Below are 17523 nucleotides of genomic sequence, written 5' to 3' on the forward strand. Positions count from 1 at the left end.
TGTGCCCATTGCAGCCATTTGGTAAGTTAATACAGCACAGGAAACCTCACTGTAACCCACAGTTACTTCTTCGGTAGATTTTATATTGTTTGTTAAGGCCAGATTAGAGTAAGTTAATAAAGGACGATGCTGTACCGTGAGCTGCCCTTTATGACACTGTATGTATTACAGCATGCGAGTGAAGCCCTGAGGGAAAGCTGCAGGGGCAGAGGGTCAGTGGGAAGCATCCCAGCCCCAGGTTCTGTCCTGGGGTCAGGCAATGTGTGTATCTCATTGACCCTACTTACACCTCCTTCAGTTCCAGGGCTGGGCCATGATTCATGCTCTGGTCTTGAATCATCAGGAAAAGGTTATAAAAGCCAGACATTTCAGGAAGGTTTGTGGTGCTCTGAGTGGAAGTAAAGTTTTGGGGGTGGGAGGTGGATGGGCAGAGTCAGCAGGGAGTTGCTAGGACACAGGGCATGAGGAGTGGAAGCATAGAACCCCAGATAGTGACAGTATCTCATCTCACACTGTCTTCAACCTTCACAAGTTCTGTAATCATGGAGATGGCTGTACACTGAGCGCCCTTCCCTCAGTGCTCCAGCGCTATTTTTGACCAGTCCGGCACACAGCTAGCTCTTCATGTCTCAGTCTAACGCTTTTGCCTTCTGAGGATCGCATTCTCCTTTCATCCTCACAAACAACCGGGGAGCCAATAGTGGTGGGATAGCCACTTACACTGAACCAGCTTTTTTCTTTTTTAGAGTAAGAATGATCTAAAAGTAAGCTAGTTCCTGTCCTTTGGGCTCCAACTCTCCTTTCCATAAATCAGGCAGCCCTGTTGAAATTAGAGCCTGCTATTTCTGCCGGAGCCTGCTGCTCCGGGACTGCTCATCAAGACAGTTCGTGTCAATCTTTAGCCCTGGTCTACTGCTTCTGCATAATCCACTTTCAGCAGGTTCATGGAGACAGGAAGCGCTAGCAGCCCCTTCTTGCTCTTCAGTTCTGTGATATGTATAGAGTGGGGTGGTTGTCCATATACCTTGCGGGGCTGGCTTGACACCAGATTTCTCAACTGAGGTTTACCTGCAGGGAATCCTGCACTCTTTGTTTCAGGTTCAGAATGAGGTTATGATAAACAGACAAAAAAATAAAGCAACCTTGCTGTTCCTGAGGGGTTATGAGTGGTCAGGCCTGTCTCATGCTTCCTAGCCTGTGAAATTGCTGCTTTCTGATGTGCCCATCATGTTTGTTTGTCTCCTGGTTATATGACCCCAGGCTAGGCTTTTAAATGGTCTCAAATTTACTATCTTGTGGAAATACTGGAAGCTGCCATCTGACTCAGTCGCTGCCATGATGAAATTACCGAGGCGCACGGTGTATGGGCTGGGATTACAAAGCAGCAGCCGGCAGTGATAGGAACCTAGTTCTTGAGGCTTCCCTCCTTCAGCCCAGCTCACGTACTTGTGCTGACCTTGGTCCAGTTACTTTATGTTTCAGTGTTTTCCCTGCTTCATTGGTTTGCTGGGATGTTCTTGGGACCTACCTCTAAGTGTCTACAGATGAGGTAATACATGAAGAAGTTCCTAGAGTAGAACCCACCCCAGTCTCTAGGAAATCTCTCTTATTGTTACCATCACTGCCATGCTGATTTCCAGTAAACCTTAAGAAATGAGCTCTTGTCAATGTTTGTATTTAGTCACTTTACACCCCTCCCCCTCTCCTCTCAGAATCCTCTTATGCAGACCCCTGCTCCCAGGAACATCAGGTTGCTGAAGGACTAGACACATCTCCCACTGAAGCCAGACAGTCCATTTAGGGGAACAAGATCCACAGGCAGGCAGGCAACAGATTCAGGGAGATCCCCTACCCCACCCCACCCCACCCCCCTCCAGTTGTTGGGGACAAAGCTGCTTATCTGCATCATATGTGCAGGGCATCTAGGGCCAGCCCATGCCCGATCTTTAGTTGGTGATTCAGTCTGTTGGTCTTCCTGTGGGATCCCTGTCCTCGTTGGGTCCCTCAGTCTTTCTAACTTTTCCATAAGACTCCCGGAGCTCCATCTAATGTGTGGATGTAAATGTCTGCATCTTTTTTCGTCGGTTGCTGGGTAGAACCTCTTGGATGTGCAGGATGTCTTGTCGGCAGCAGCGGACCTCCCGAAGTTTTTCTTGCTCTGATAAAATGTGAGGGTCATTGCTCCTCATCCGCACACTGCTGGGCACTGAGAAGATTTATTGGTTGAGATTAGGACTGATGAGAGTTTTCAGTACCTCTACACTGTGATGGGAAATGGCAGGGCAGGAAGAGATAACAGAGAAGCAGGGTCTATGTGAGTTAAGGGGCACTCAGATAAGAGACTGTTAAAGTAATTAATTGTCTATTTCCACAAACAAGGGCTCTTTAAGTGGAGAAAGGATTTGCCACATGATACAGCCCTGCCTTCTCCCTGCCAGATGCTTCAGACATGGACTTAGTGAGACAGGCTCAGTGTCTTACCGTCAGTAATTGCCAAGTTGCATCCCTAACTGACTTTGGCACTGAAGAAAGTAAATGGGATAATTCAAGCCCCCCCCCCCCTTCTATTCATTTCTGAAAAGATGGCAGCCAGCCAGATGATTCAAACAAGGAGCCAAGCCCTGTACTTGTTTGAATACAGCTGTCATTTCTCTGGTCTTGTCCTCAGATGGAGTAAGATGCTTTTTGTAAGATGTACCTCCCTTTAAGAAGCTGGGAACAAGATAACCAATTCTTATCCCTCACTCCCCTTGCTAAGTAAATACTATATCCTGATCTCCTCAGAAGCCTGAACTTTGTGCCTTGGGTTTCGGGACTCACACTGTAAGTCTGACTTTGGATTTTCTTTCCAGATTTAGCCATGCATGCCAAGAGGCAGTTACACAGTCTTTGGGGGCGAACAGCAGGCTGTACTTCGGATTGTGGACTTTCCCATCCATTAAAAACATTAATTGTAGAAATCTGGATTTAGACTATCATTCATAATGGGACAAGGTCCTGGAGAGTGAATCCTGTCTGCAGAGGAGTTTCAAAAAGTCTGTCTGCAGAGGTGTGAGACACTTGTTTTTGTTTTCTTCAAACGTCACTGAGTCCAACTAAGGCTGGAACCTCAACTAGACAAGGGCATGAGTCCAGACCCCTAGTTACATTAGAGGAGGGGCACTGACAGGGTGTCCCGGATGCTGCCCTGAGTGAGCAGGCTCCTGCTCTCAGTCTCATGGTGCCCCTTGCCTGGGGCACAGTGACAGTATTTAGGAGGGATCTGTTCTTCCTATCTCTCAAGTCCTGTGTGATTTGTCCATTCACCGCAATCATTGGTGGCCATGGGAACACATTGGCTAAACCCGCATCAGGGCCTGTTTTTACTTCCCTTGCCACTCTGATTTCTGAGGGAAAGCCAGAACTTTGTTCCTGTTTGTGTTTACTTCTTGCCAGGGGTGTGATAGGTATTTAGCAGTTTTTGACGTCATGTGGCTGGTCTCCCTTTAAAAACTGATTCTAAATACCTTATCCGTGGTCTCACACCTTGTTATAGCCTTACTATGGTTAACTGTGGCACTGATTTGTTATTTTTCTTGTGTATGATTTCTGCTTCTGGTTCTTGCAGGTACCTCAACAGCAATGAGCTGACAGCCATACCGTCGCTGGGTGCTGCCTCCATACATGTGGTCTCCCTCTTTCTGTAAGTGGTGCCCCTGGGACCCTGGGATGTGTGGTGGGGCCATGGTGGTTACTGACACTTGGTGATTGATACTTCCTGTCCTTTCTGGTGAGCAATGGCTTTTCTTCATGTTGCCTAATAAATGATTATTGCAAACACTGTATTTAGCTGTTTGGGAGTTTATAGAATTACAAGTTGAAAGTTTTGTTGCATTTCTAACTTGGGGAAAATTAATTGAGTTCTAACCCGGGTGATTAAACTAGATTAAAAGACTGAACTACGACAGTCTTATCTTTGTACAGTGAATTTTGGTAAACCCAGTTTACTTTTATGGCCCTAAAAACAATAAAGTACCTACAAAACACTGGAATCCTACGAATAGTGAGGAGTTATCTGTCGCTGTCTGTTAAGATGAGACAAAGCCTTTGTGTGGTGTTTGCTTGTGCACCTCTGTGACAAAGCCCCTGATGGAAACAGCTTGTGCAAGGAAAGACTGATTTTGGTTCAGAGGGTTTTGATCCATTGTAGGGGGTGCAAGTGCTGTAGTCAGCTGGTCTGTCGCAGTAGGACCTGTGGCTGTCCGAATGCTACAGAGAGGCTGGAACCAGTCCTCATAAGCCCCAAGCACCTGCTCCTAGGGGCACACTCTGCTACCTAGCCCCACCTTCTAAGAGTCTCACAACCTCCCCACAAACAACACCATCATCCAGGAAACAAACATGAGTCTAGGGGGAGAGTTCAATCTCAAACCATAATACTGTGTGTTACTGTAGACGGAACATTCAGGGTCTTAACCAAAAGGGAAAAGGAGGGAGCTTTGGAGGTGTTGTCATTTAAGCTGCGTCAAGCCTTTTCTGGGGATTAAGCACCTGGCATCCCTCCATTCCTGTGGCATCAGGTGAAGTGCCACAGTCTAAGCTCACTCAGCGGTCTTTCCAAATGTGCCCTGGGTACAGTAATGCTCTCTACTAGGTTTTACAGCAGCTTCCCCAGCAGGTCGCCGCGTGTCACTGAACTCGCGTCTCCCCGCACATTTTTCTCTGTATACCTTTTATTGCTGCTTTAATGATTCATGTCTCGCCTGTATACATTGTTTTCTCTACCCAGGCTCAGCAGGCTGAGCAGAGGGACTTAGCAGGAAGTTAAGAAGATGGCTGGTACAGTTTGCAGATCTGATTCTGGCTGGCCACAGAAGCTGTATTCAGTGCTGCTGTGTCCCGTGAACTGTGCCCTGGAGCTTAACCCTCCTTTCTAAGGCCTGGTGGCTTGAAGGAGAGCATAGGAAGTAGAATGTGACTCTCTCTGTGTCCTGGAAAAATGGCTCACCCTCTCAGAACCTCTTTCCCCTCATTTACAAAATGTGTTCCTTATTCCTTACATATTTTCCACGAGCAACATCAGGACTAAAGGGGAGTGGAGGGGACTGTCATAAAGCATTTGTTATCCCATGAGACGTGCTTCTGGCAGGTGGTGGTCAGCGCTGTGGACCTTGGTGACCTCTCACTTTTAGGAGTATAAGATTTTGTGAATCAGTCCTTACTCTATGAGGTGCTTTTGTGCAAGCTGTATCCCGTTTAGACAGGCCAAGGTCTGGTTTTCTTTTTCTATCTGCTTGGCCTTTGTGCATAGCATCTGGAGAGTGTTTAATTGCTGGTAAATTAGGTCAGTTAGCATTATGTGAAGCTAATTATGGATGTGATAATCCCTTGTGTGTCCACGAAGCACAGCACTTGAAGATGCTTGTAACTTGTGGCTCCTGGAAGCCCAGGTTGCAGACTCGTGGTTCCTGTCGGCTCCAGGCATGCTAGAGTACAGAATCTCATGCCACTCCCATCACAGGCCTTACTTAACAAGGGCTTGGCCACCTGCCCACTCCTTAGAGTACAGGAAGTTCTGCTTTCATTCCCTTGCTCCTTACTTGGTGAGGAAGGAGGACTAGCTCCCCAAAGTCTTCTTAGTTGCAAGATAGCAGTAGAAGAGATGCCGGATGAGAATGTCCTTACAGGTGATTCTGGGTCACTTATTCCCGTGGCAGCAGGGCCCCTGGCATAGTCCCTGGGCCTGTGTGTCTTTGACATTTCTCTTGCCCTACTAACTAAAAACCTGTTTTACTCCTTGGTGCCAGTGCCAAGGAGCAGTGGGGCTGTTTGGCCGTACTCCTCATCTTCCACCAAACCATGCTGGAATATGTAAAGCAAAAAAGCCCCCCTTTCTGTTGTAATTCAGTTTGGAAAATGCAGGGTCGTGTTGGCAGCTGCTTCATTAGTTTTCTCTTGTCCCCATTTGGCTTGAACAGTAATGTGTCTGAAACTAGTAGTTGAAGGATCCTTGCTCCGAAACTGTCCTCTTGATTAGTTAGCAGTGTGACCCTAGGGAGAATAATTATAGGCCATTTGCTTCCAGCCATGGGCAGCAGGTCCATGGTACTTGAGACTGTAGGTAGAAGGTTTCTGACTTTCAGTGTGGGCACCTGCCATTCTGGATGCAGCTTTAACGTGTGCTCTTTGTTTCTCTCACTCAGGACAGGGTTTTCATATCACAGTTCCCTTCTTTCTAGGTGTTAACCTTGGGAAGGCCTGATGGAGAAGGTTCAGTTTCATGCATCCAGCACAATTTCAGTTGGTTATTGCTTTCTGATTGAAGGGATCTGAGTCAATTACCGTGTTTGTCAAAGAGCAGGTTTATTTGCATTAATGTTGAGGATAATGCCAAGCCATTTGTCCTTAATAATGAAAACCCAAGGAAAGCTTTTAAATGGAATTGGGTTGGAGGGAGGGAGCTCATTTCATTAAAACAGATCTCACAAAAAGAAACAGACTTTTGTTAAAAAGGAAGAGAGTCTGCCAGCAGATTTTTTTATGTTCAAGATAAAAAGACTAGGGAGGTGGGTTCAGGAAACTCAAGTTTTGATTCTCAGGGCAACAGTAATTTTGTCTGACAGATAATCAAATTCTATTGAAGGTTTGTGCTTTTCCTCCAGCATTGGTGCACGTAGACCGTTGAATAGTGGAAGTGGTTCCTAACTCATCACTGCAGAGAACTGGGCTTGGCTCTGCCTCTTGCAACCCCTGCAGTGAATTTCCCCAGTGATCCTCCTGGAGGCTGCTGCACTCCTCCAGGTGTCAAATACTTGGGACTCTAACCTGTCACCACACCATGTTCTTTGTTCTTCTCAATCTGTGTCCCGGATGGTTGTTTATCTCCACATGCCTGGTGCTCACAGAGCCCAGGGGAAGGCATTGTGTCACTTGAAGCTGGAGTTATACACCAGTGCAGAAACAAATTCACAATGAAAGTGTAATTGAAAAGCAATTAACGGGGAGAAAGCTGTGATGGAAGACACCCTCCACTCCCACTCCCACCACGAACACATGCCTGGAAGCCAGAGATTCCGGAATTTCATTCAACTTTGGAAATTATGCTTGACTAAAGGCCCTGAACTAAGACCATCAGTAACTCAGCTTGAAGCTCAGACAAATTTGTTTTTTCTTCTTATTCCTTTCCTTTTTCTTCCTTCCTCTTCCTCCCCTGTTCTTCCTCTTCTCCCCTTCTTCTTTGCTGTATACTATATGTTTGGAGACAGGTCATAGTTCATAGTCACAGGCATAACTTGGCTGGACATAGAACTCAGTTGCTAATATTCTTGAGGTGGGGTTTGTGCGTTGGGATAGGAGTGTTCACCCTTCACCTGAGATACAAGCAGAGGAGAGACTCTTGCCTTTGACTTTCACTAGCTGTCTTTCAGACTTCCCATGAGTGCATCCCCAAATGCCAGTATTTGTAGACATAATAAAGAGCTTGTGGAAAAACAAGTTTTTAGCACATGGTGTTTATCCCAGGAAGGATGAAATAATGGTCGTCTTTATAGCTGAGGCTGATGACTGTAGATGGAGGGTTCATTTTACTGTTGTATAAACTAGGTGTGCTGGGGTAGGCACACTTGAGGTGCCTATAGTTATTCCCCTTGTAGGCGTGCCATTTGTCAGTCATCAGGAGAAGAAAGACGGTCAAGGGTGTTAAAACCCTGGCTGCCCTAATTCAGAGGTTCTGCTTATGTCTTCCAAGGTGCTGTTGTCCTGCTGCGGAGGACCACAGACTAGCTTTATGTGAGATGTGGGAGAGGAGCCCACAGCTCATGTATCCTTCCCAAGTCCATTGGACTTTGGAAGACAGTAAACTAGACATTTCCTGGTGTTACCGTGTGGCAACAGGAATCTGTCTGCCTGGAGTAGTGGGCTTCAAGTGAGTACTCACTAGAACTGAATGGCAAGAGCATGCTGTCCTTGCTTGAGGCCCATGGCTGTTACCGTTATCAGTTTGTTGTTTATAGTGGTACTGCCTTTCCAAGGAAGGGAGGGAGAGGAGGAGCACTCTTGAGTGTGCCCTAACCTGGCAGGGCACGTACTGCCCCTGTGAAGATGATTAGGTCAACCCTGGTGGCTGTTGAAGCTTTCCCCAGGGCATGAGTTAAGTTTAATACCACTGGCCTTACCGTGAGTGTCAGTTACTTAGATCCTGTCCTCACCCAAACCTTCAAGCACTTCTTTGTTTCATGTGGAAGTTAAAAAGGGATGTTGGTGAGGCATGCAGTTCTTCCCTTACTCTAATGGGTCCCCCTCTTGTCTTTTCCGATTCTTGAATTGTATATAATGCTGCCATTTCTCCTTGCTTTCTTAGCTTTCTGCTATGGGGAGGCTTTAGTCTTCCTTGTCATTGGTAGGTTATGCCCCTGTAACCTGAACTTCGAATGGTTCTCTATTGCCTGTTTCAGGTACTGTAGTCATGTCTTACAACCCTCCCTTTGCTTCAGAGGGTTGCTATGGCTACCCTCCCGTGACCACCTGTTGCTATGCCCACCTTGTAACCTTGCCTTTGTTTCAGGAACCATTATGGCTAACTTGTGTTTATGTTCTGCTCCTGTAACCCTGCTCTTTTGCCTTCCAGCTCCCCATTTGGAAACATGGACCCCTGAGCTATTAAAAGTCCTGTCTTCCTCAAATCCGTGCTGCTTTCTAAAATTCCTGCTTAGGGTGAGACAGCCAGCGGGGCCGTCCCGGGTGCACCTCTTAAATAAAGCTGCTTTAGTTTGTTCTTTCTCCTCACAGTGCTCAGGTTTAAGAATAAAAGAAAAGCAGTAGGGCACAGGCTGGTTCCTGATGGACTGGGCAGTTGTACATTAAGCTGCTGAGTCTGTGGGGAGGCTCCTGGGAGGATCCTAGGAGAAGCTCAGTAACAACTGGTCTGTGGCTTCTCTTCCTGAGGAAAAACATCTACCCGCAGAAAAAGACAGAAACAGATAATCATCACACAAGGGCTGAGTACTGTCTGAGGTCCCTTCATTTGCTGATAGATGCGTGACAGGAAAGGCCATCAGATAGAGTGGCCCGAGGTTGCTTGTCCTGTCTGTGGCAGTAGAGACAGAGGCATCAGAACAACACAAGCCAGTTGGATGAGAGACTGGAAACCCCTCCCCACCTGGCTACAGGAAACAGAAGTTAAAGTGAAAGCCCACACATCTTCAGAAGGTGGCTGTGGTGAGCATGGCCTGCAAAGGGTTGCCAGACTTAGGGCAGGGGAGCTTTGACAAAAGTCCCAGTCCTAGCCCTGCTGTCCAGCCCATTCCCATTCTTAGGAGAGCCTCTCTCTTCCTTAATACACTGTCCACGTGTCCCATTGTAATCTATGTTCTATGACTCAAGAATTTGGAAATCTCAGTGGGTACCCTGTGGACTCTGATCCACAACTCTAATATTAGACTTCCGTTCCTTCTCCTCCCTGAAGTGGGTGTAATTTGCCACTGTTCAGCTAGCACAGCGAGACCCTGGGGCATTCAGGGGTACTTGTAGGATGATTAGGGCATGGCTTGCTCTATTTTTGGGGCCAGTTTGCCTTTCTGTCTTTTTTTTTTGTCAGCAAGCCAGCAAGCTTCTGTTGAAAGTCCGGGGACCTGTGGACTCAGAACTGCAGCCTCATCGGATGCCGAGTGCCACCAATGAGCCTCAAAATAGAAAATTAAATATCTACTTTACACAGAGATCAGTCCTGTGTCCCAACAGCTTCCCGGGGATTCTGCAGTGCAGACGTCCTTTTGCCCCCAGTTGAAGTGAGCCTTTCTCTGGGAAAGGAGCCCATGTGGCCTGCCTCCTAGAGAGTCTGCCAAATTACACACAGTCATGACTGGTCATTTTCCTTCTCTCCCCCCTCCACTGTCTTTGAGAGTGGGGGTGGTGGTAAGCCAGGGAGATGAGAGGTACATCTGCAAGTTATTTGCTGAGAAAGTGAAGGGAACACCAGCTGCAGAGCTGGGGGAGCCCAGGCGGGGGAGTGGGGGGGTGCTTGTGGAATACCAGCGTGGTCATGGAGGTCCCTGCCTTTTTGGGAACTTAGCAGCTCAAGTTGTGCTACTGAGTGCTGTGGCCTTTGGTTGGTGTTCTTCCTCCCCCCCTCCCTCTCTTATATCTCCTTCCTTTCTTCCCTCTCTTCTCGCTTCCTCTCCCCCTCTTCTCTTCTTTCCCTCTCTCTTTCTCCCTCTCCCTTTGTTCCTCCCCTCCCCTTTCTCTCCTCTCAATATAGTACAAGATCCAGTGGGAATACAGGCTGCTCCTGATGCCTGAGAAACCAGGGAAGACTTGGAGGGGAGGAGCCACTCCTTGCAGCAGCGGGCTCTGAACACCCTCCAGGGCTCTGACATGCAGCTTGGAAGCAGAGCTGCTCTGGTTGCACAACCTCCCGTGTGAAAGGGGCTGGCTCCTGCCCACACCAGCAGACTCATTCCAACTGGGCCATTTCCTTCTCCCCTCCTCCCCCTCCCCACTTCCTGCAGGTGGCTTCTCTAATCCAGTTAGCACTTGGGGAAGCCTCTTGTGCATGTGCACCTAATCCGAAAATGGCTGGCTTGACTTTGACCTGCAGCATGACCTTGCAAAGAAGGCTGGGCCTATTGTGTCTGCTCACACCTGGGAGCCATTTTCAGCTGTCCTAGCCCAAGTGGAAGAAATGTGTTTGCATTTCTACCAGGCCTTTCTTTCATAAGGCTTGCCACTGTTGGGCAGTATATATGGAATGCAGAATCAACTCACTTGTGCAGATGCTAAAAGTTTGTAAAGATAGGCTAGATTTCTTGGTATATTGACAGGCATAGGAAATAGACATTTTTTAAATTAAAAATGGTCAGATGTTATCCTTTCACCTTTTAAAATATAAAACATTGATAATAAATTTGCTGTTTATAGGCATTGTTCTGTGCACTTTCTGAGATGCACTTCTGTAGTCCAATGAGATGCTTAAGGCACCCAGAAGGCAAGTATATTCCCTGAGATACCTTCTCCCCATCTCTCAAGCTAGCTACTCACTTTGTTCTGGAATGTGTGATTTGGGACCTTAGGAGGTTTTTCTTAATTTTGAACTGACATATCAAGTTGTATTAGGTGTGAGACACCTCAGAGTGTTGGGCAAGATGCTTCTGTCAGATAGTCTTTGCTTTGCTGGCATTCTCTTGACCTCAGGTGAGCTCATTTGGTATCATTCTCATTAGGGATTGCAAATCCAGGGAAAGGCTTCGTGCCTCTGCAGTTCAGGCCGATCCTCCCCATCCTCTCACGTAGCCGGTTCTTCTCGGGGGTTATGGCTGTCTACTCTGAAGAGCACAGCCAGGGAAGTGATCTTGCTGCCAACCTCTGCAGAGAGCCCCAGCCTCCTTTGTGGTAATGCCAGCAGAGTTGCCCATAATGGGGACCTGCCCTTGAAGACATGACTCTAGGGCAGATTCCGGAGCAGTTTCCTCACTTCCTGGATGTATTTCAAACCCAAACAGCTGAGGCAAAGGTGCCAATTTGTGGTTTCTCTCCCCAGCTTCTTAACTGGGTGCTGAGTGAGTGTGGGGAGGCTGCAGCATTGTGGCACCCTGGGCCCTGTCTCCTCCAGTGCCGGCAGCCTCTGTACAGCTGCTTGGACACAGCCTTGGGGGGTAAAAAGATACTATCCATGGGGGGGCTGCTGGGAAGTCACTTCTGAACCACATGGCTTTGTGGTGAAGGTAATGGGGTCTCCTTGCTTTGTACTGTCTCTTGTAGCTTCCGGTTGGGGTGAGGCGCTCTTGCTTTGTTGCTGTGCTCTGAGGCTGGTTTCCTTTCGCTGAAATCAGGAGGCCAGGGTCTGTCTGCCTGGAATCTGGAATTGATCTTACTTCCTTCTGGATGATCTCTTGTAACCTGTTGGGGTTCATCTCTCTCTCTCTCTCTCTCTCTCTCTCTCTCTCTCTCTCTCTCTCTCTCAGTGTGTGTGTGTGTGTGTGTGTGTGTGTGTGTTTGTTTTCATTCTTGGCTTTCTGGTGTATTATTTCCTTTATTGGAAGCTGTGCAGTAGAGCTCTCTCACTGCACAGGCCTCTGTTAGCTGTGACTGTCCTGGTATTTTGTTGTTGTTACACTTTTTACTTTAGGGTAATTGTTGATTGACAAGTGACTGTGAGAAATAGAAGTTCTCTGAATGGCTTTATTCCCGTTTCCTCAGTGGTGCGATCATGTAAAATTTCACATTGATGTCCTGTAGTCAGGTTCTAGAACATATCCATACCCACTAAAGGCCCCTCTGCACGGTCATACCCACCCCCTCCTGCTCCCACACCATTGGTCCGTACATTTTCTTGTAAAGCCTTCTGAAACCAGAAGTGGCACAGTACAGCACAGTCTGTTGGGATTGGTCCTTCTGCTGAGTGTAATTCCTGGGGGTTGGGGGAGGTTGTGTATTGGTACTTTGTTCCTTTTTTATACTAGGTTGTATTTTATAGTGTGAATATATCATACTTGGTCTAATCTTTGACCCATTGAAGGACATCTGTGGTTTTTTTTCTAGGCCTTGAGTGTTTTGAATAAAGCTACTGTGACCACTCATCTACAGGTTTTTGTGTGAACATAAATTTTCATTTCTCTGGGGTAAATACCTCAAAGTGCAGTGGACAAGCTGCATCACACTGCATGTTCTTTAAAATAAACTCTGGACTCTTCCAGAATAGCTGTGCCATTTTGTATTTCCACAAGCAATGTATAAATAACCCACCCACTTGGTTTTTGGTCCCCCCCCTCCCCCCCGTCAGCTTTTGGTTATATATTTTATTTTCTAATTCTTTGGCCTTTCTGCTAACTTCTTAAAATCTATAAATACAGATATATTTAATTGTGATTTAAATGTGCATTTTTCTGAATAAAAGTGGGCTATTTTATTATTTGTTGATTTTTGATACAGCCCAGGCTGGCTCTGAGCTCTTGATTCATGGGCATGCACCCCATGCCTGGCTGTCTGTGAATTTTTTTTTTCCTGAAATGTCAGACTTCTTGCTTATTTTTAAACTAGTTATTTTACTTTACATTTTGGCATCTGAGTTTTGTAAGGTCTTTACACATTCAAGACACTAGGTCTGTGTTGGACGTGTGGTTTGAAAATGTTTTCCTCTAGTCTGGTATTTGGAGGTCAAGTCCAGTACATTACTTTCTTACCTTCTAGATTGTGCTTTAGGGTCAGGTCTAAGAATTTGCCTAGTGCTAAGCTGAAAGATTTTCTCTTGTCCCTTTCCACTCCCCAATGAGTTTTGCAGGCTTACCTTCGGCATTTAAGTGCACAATAACTTGCTTTAAAAACATGTAGTTCCAAGAAAGAAACAGAGTGCATGCTTGCTCTGTGGGTCTGTGGAACAGACTGGATGGGGTCTGGTGCTTTGGGGTGCAGAACAGTGGCTTTGACTATGGTGCTGCTCTGGTGCTGTGGCAGTTGTGTCATCTGTGGGGTAGATAAGAAGACATCATTAAAGGGTCAGCTCTCAATCTCATTCTTGATTCTCCAAGTGCACTTAGTTCGTTTGCTGAAAGGCTTGGGGAATTGTGTGGTAAGAGTCTAAATCTTATGATCAGGAGATCAAAAGTCTTCCAGATGAGGCAGGAAACAGGCCTGGTTTTATTTTTAAAGGCACAACATGGTATAACTCCCCAGAGGGAGAGGACTTTGTCTTAGAGGCTGCAGCCAAATGCTGACCCAGCTTCCTCCTCTGCCTGGAACCCCTCTGGCTGTTTCAAAGCTGGCTTATGGATCTAGGGGAATGCTTCAGTGGCAGGCAGCCCTTTGGTGCCCCCCGAAGAAATTTCTAGAACATCCTGGCTCCCTCAGTTCCCTTTCTGTTCTTTTCATGTGCCTCTTCTGCTCACAGGACAGCATAGCTAGGAGTCTGAGAACACCTAGACTTGCACCCAGCCTCTGAGTTTGGATCTGGATGAGCATTGTTTGACATGGTTGGGAGCAGAGGGTGGGAACTTTCTCCCTGGAGAATGCTTCCGTGTCACTGTGCTTTCAGCCTTGGAAATGAGAGGTACTCTGTACGTTGTCCTGAAGCTGTCTGCATTTTTTAATGTTAATTCCATTTCCCCAAGAAGGGCTGGCTAGTCACATGACTTCAACTGAACCTTACCACTGTTCTGATCACATGGTAGCCCAGCACAGGGGATGCTTCTCTGATGGGAGGTTCTGGGTTCTGTCCAGTGATGATCTCCTTCCCAAGGATCTGACTACTCCTCTCCTCCATCTTGGGCTATTCCACATCCCGAAGAGTGTGGGATTTACATTCTGGGTCCATCTGCAAAGTGGGAAGGCCAGCCTGTCTGTGGATAAGCTCCAGTGAGTTTAATCCAAGTTCCAGCTACAATGGCTTTTTAAAGTGTCTACTACCTGGAGTAGGCTCACATGCTGTGAGACTGTTAGGGTACAGAGTTCTATTGGAGACTCCAGACTGCAGTACCCAGAATCCTCATCTGTGCACAGTGCACACATAGCGAATCAGTGAAGGCTATGCCCCATACATACTCTTTACCTAGGTATTTCCAGTTAAAGATCAGGTCTCATGAGGGCCAGAGTGATGGCTCAGCAGTTAAGAGTCCTGGTGGCTCTTCCAAAGGACCAATATTCAATTCCCAGGACCTATATGACCCCAGGCCCAGGAACTTTGGTGTCCTCTTCTGTCCTCTGCAGGCACTGTGCTCATGTATATATATTCAGGAAATACAAAAAATACTTCACATAAAAATAAATAAAATCTAAGAAAATAATGAAAACTATTAAGTCCTATAAGTCAGCATTGAATTCACATTTAACTGGTTTTTGTTTATTTTTAAAATAAGCTTATTTACCAGATTGGAAAGCACAGTGATAATTGTGCAAATTAGTAAGAGTGAAGATTTGGTTGTGGTTAGACTGGGTGAGAGCCATGTTCTACTTTTCTCTGTCTAGGACTCTTAGAGTGGTCACCATGCACACTGACAACCATGTCTAACCCAGTAACAGGAAGAAAAATCCACTTAGTACACTGCTGGGGCTCGGGACTGGGCAGTAACCTAAGTGCTGCCTGGCTTTGTCTGATTCAATTATTCAGAGATCCTGGACCCTGGGGGCTGGGAGAACCTGTGTTTCTCATTGTTGTGTGTAGAAGTTTTCTTTCCTACAGGCATGAGCCATAACCTTGACCATGTAAGAGACTGGCCTTAGACTTGTTTACTGTAAGTCAGGAGAGGTCAGGCTAGTCCTGCCACACCCTTGGCCCTTTGGTTGTGCCAGGGATGAAGGCTTAACAACCTGGTAGTCTGCTAAGGTTTAGTGGAGGGGAATGCAGGGAAGGACCATGGGCTTGCTAGGGTATGAGGTAGCAGATGTACAGGTAGAGGTGGCTAGGGTCAGAAACAAGGAAAACAATTTTGGGGAAGATAAAGTTGAGAGAACATCTGGGGGCCACTGTGGTTGCTTTGACCAGGAAAAAATTATTTGTGGCTTTTCCATGTAGGATGTCTGTATGCAGTTGGAAATTCTGATGGTCTCCTGACTCTGATAGATACCATGCTGCACTGCCCAGGTATCAGGACAGAGTCTCTTCCCTCAGGCATGGAAGGAAGCCCAAGCCTTTAGAAATCCCAGACAGAACTGGGGATCCTAGCCTATGTCCCCAGGAGTTAAAGGCAGATGTGGCTTTCAGAGCACATTGGTCAGTGACATCTGATTGGAACCTTTCTGAGGGCATGAGAAGCATTGTGCTGTGACCCTATGGTGCCAGGCAAAAAGAATCAGCAGCTAGCCTAGATCTACCCTTGCTCACTTGGACTCAACCATGAGTCTCAGTATTTGGGGCTAAGTGAACACCAGAAAGGTGTAAGTAACTCAGAAACCCACTTCTCCCCACTGTTTTCTTTAAAATTGCCTATAGGTTCCTTACCTGGAAAAGAAAGTTAACTCTCTGCTTTACTTTCAATTCCTCTTCTTTGTTTAAAAAATGTTAGACTTGATGGTTTTTCTTGTATTTTCTTCTATGTAATCATCAGGAGGTTAAGCTGGAGTTGTAATTCATTTGTTTGCTCAACAAACCCTGGTAAAGCAACTTCTGAATTCTAGGCCTTTTTCTGAGTACTGAGGGTCTAGCAGTTAGGAAGAGAAAGTGGAGACGCCTAGCCAGCGTGCATCTTGCATTCTGCACTGTGACCTCAGGATTACATGATACTTGAGGAGACTTTTTTTGAGGTGGGGGCAGAGATGTGAGACAGTCTCACTTTGCAGCCCTCTTTGCAACAGCTAACTTTGGACTCATTAGGTCAGCTTCAAGCTCAGTCTTCCCCTGCCTCATCTCCTGAGTGCTAGGATTATTGGCACAGGCCATCTATACCTGGCTGAGATCTTACTTTTAATTAATGTACTTTTAGAGCAGGTACAGGTTTACAGGATAGTTGTAAAGTACAGAGCATTCCTCTAGCACCCCCTTTCATCCCAGTGATTGCTCCCCTTGTCTTACTGGGTTTCGGTATTTATATTTGATGATAAATAAATATAAATTGATACATTATCTCCTGGTATTGAAGTTCTATGAATCTGAATGTGTAAGTGACTGCCCTGAGATTCCTGTTATTTTACCATCTGCCTTCCTCCCTAGCCCTCTTGGCAAGATGCCTTACTGTCTCGGTGTTTTTATCTTCTCAGAATGTTGTTCTTTGGAGTGTTAGTAGGAAGCCTTTTTTTGTGGGCACTTTTTACCCAGCAATGTACATTTTCCTGAGAACGTTTTTTTGTTACTGTTTTATTTGTGCATCTTTATATAGGATGCAGCAACACTCTGACAGTTACTGCGTCCTCATGAATCAGTTCTCCCCTGGGCTCGGTCCCTCTAAACCCAGGCTTCTCTCCCTTCCTAATGCTGCAGCCCTTTAATACAGTTCCTCATGTGGGGACCCTAATCATAAAATTATTTTTGTTGCTACTTCATAACTATAATTTTGCTACAGTTATGAATTGTAATATAAATTTCTGACATTCAGCATATCTGATATATGACCCCTGTGAAAAGGCTGTTAGACCCCCCAAAGGGGTCGAGACCCAAAGGTTGACAACCGCTGCTCTCGATTTAAATGATGTCTGCTTCTTGATTGTGCCTGGGTTTCTTCTTTGTAGACCTGTAGCTCTAGCTCAGTAAGCCAGTCGTGGGGATCCAAGTGGAGTCTGCTGCTGCAGTGTTCCTGAGGCCATGTGTTCACATGGGTGTGAAGTATCAGGTCTTTTTTTTTTTTTTTTTTTTTTTTTCCAAAGAGTTCATGGAAACTGTCTGTTGAGGACCCCAAGGGGGTCAGTGGTCCTGAAGGAAGTGAGCCAGCTGGGAGATTGGTTGACACAGCCCAGTCCTGCCTTAGGAGGGTTGACCCTGCCTGGCTGAGGCTGTTTATCCTGCCACTGGGCTGCTCTTGTTTTTTATCCAATCTCCACCTGAATAAACAGATTCTGAACGTCATCTGCAGCCAGGCTGAGAATCTGCCAAAATTCCCCAGGGAACGGGTGATTCACTAGCAGCAG

At 46.4% G+C, this 17523-nt stretch overlaps 1 protein-coding gene across 1 annotated transcript in view; it reads left to right on the top strand.

Annotated features, from left to right (window-relative positions):
- Positions 1 to 17523, top strand: part of LRIG1 (leucine rich repeats and immunoglobulin like domains 1) — a gene marked incomplete at its 3' end in the record, with an annotated part of 94695 nt that overhangs the window by 40541 nt on the left and 36631 nt on the right. The window contains exon 3 of the mRNA XM_080914526.1: positions 3608 to 3682. Coding sequence (XP_080770652.1) covers positions 3608 to 3682 — 75 coding nt within the window. The remainder of the gene's footprint in view (positions 1 to 3607; positions 3683 to 17523) is intronic.

Source organism: Micromys minutus, assembly GCF_963924665.1.
Source record: "Micromys minutus genome assembly, chromosome: 3".
Lineage (NCBI taxonomy): Eukaryota > Metazoa > Chordata > Mammalia > Rodentia > Muridae > Micromys > Micromys minutus.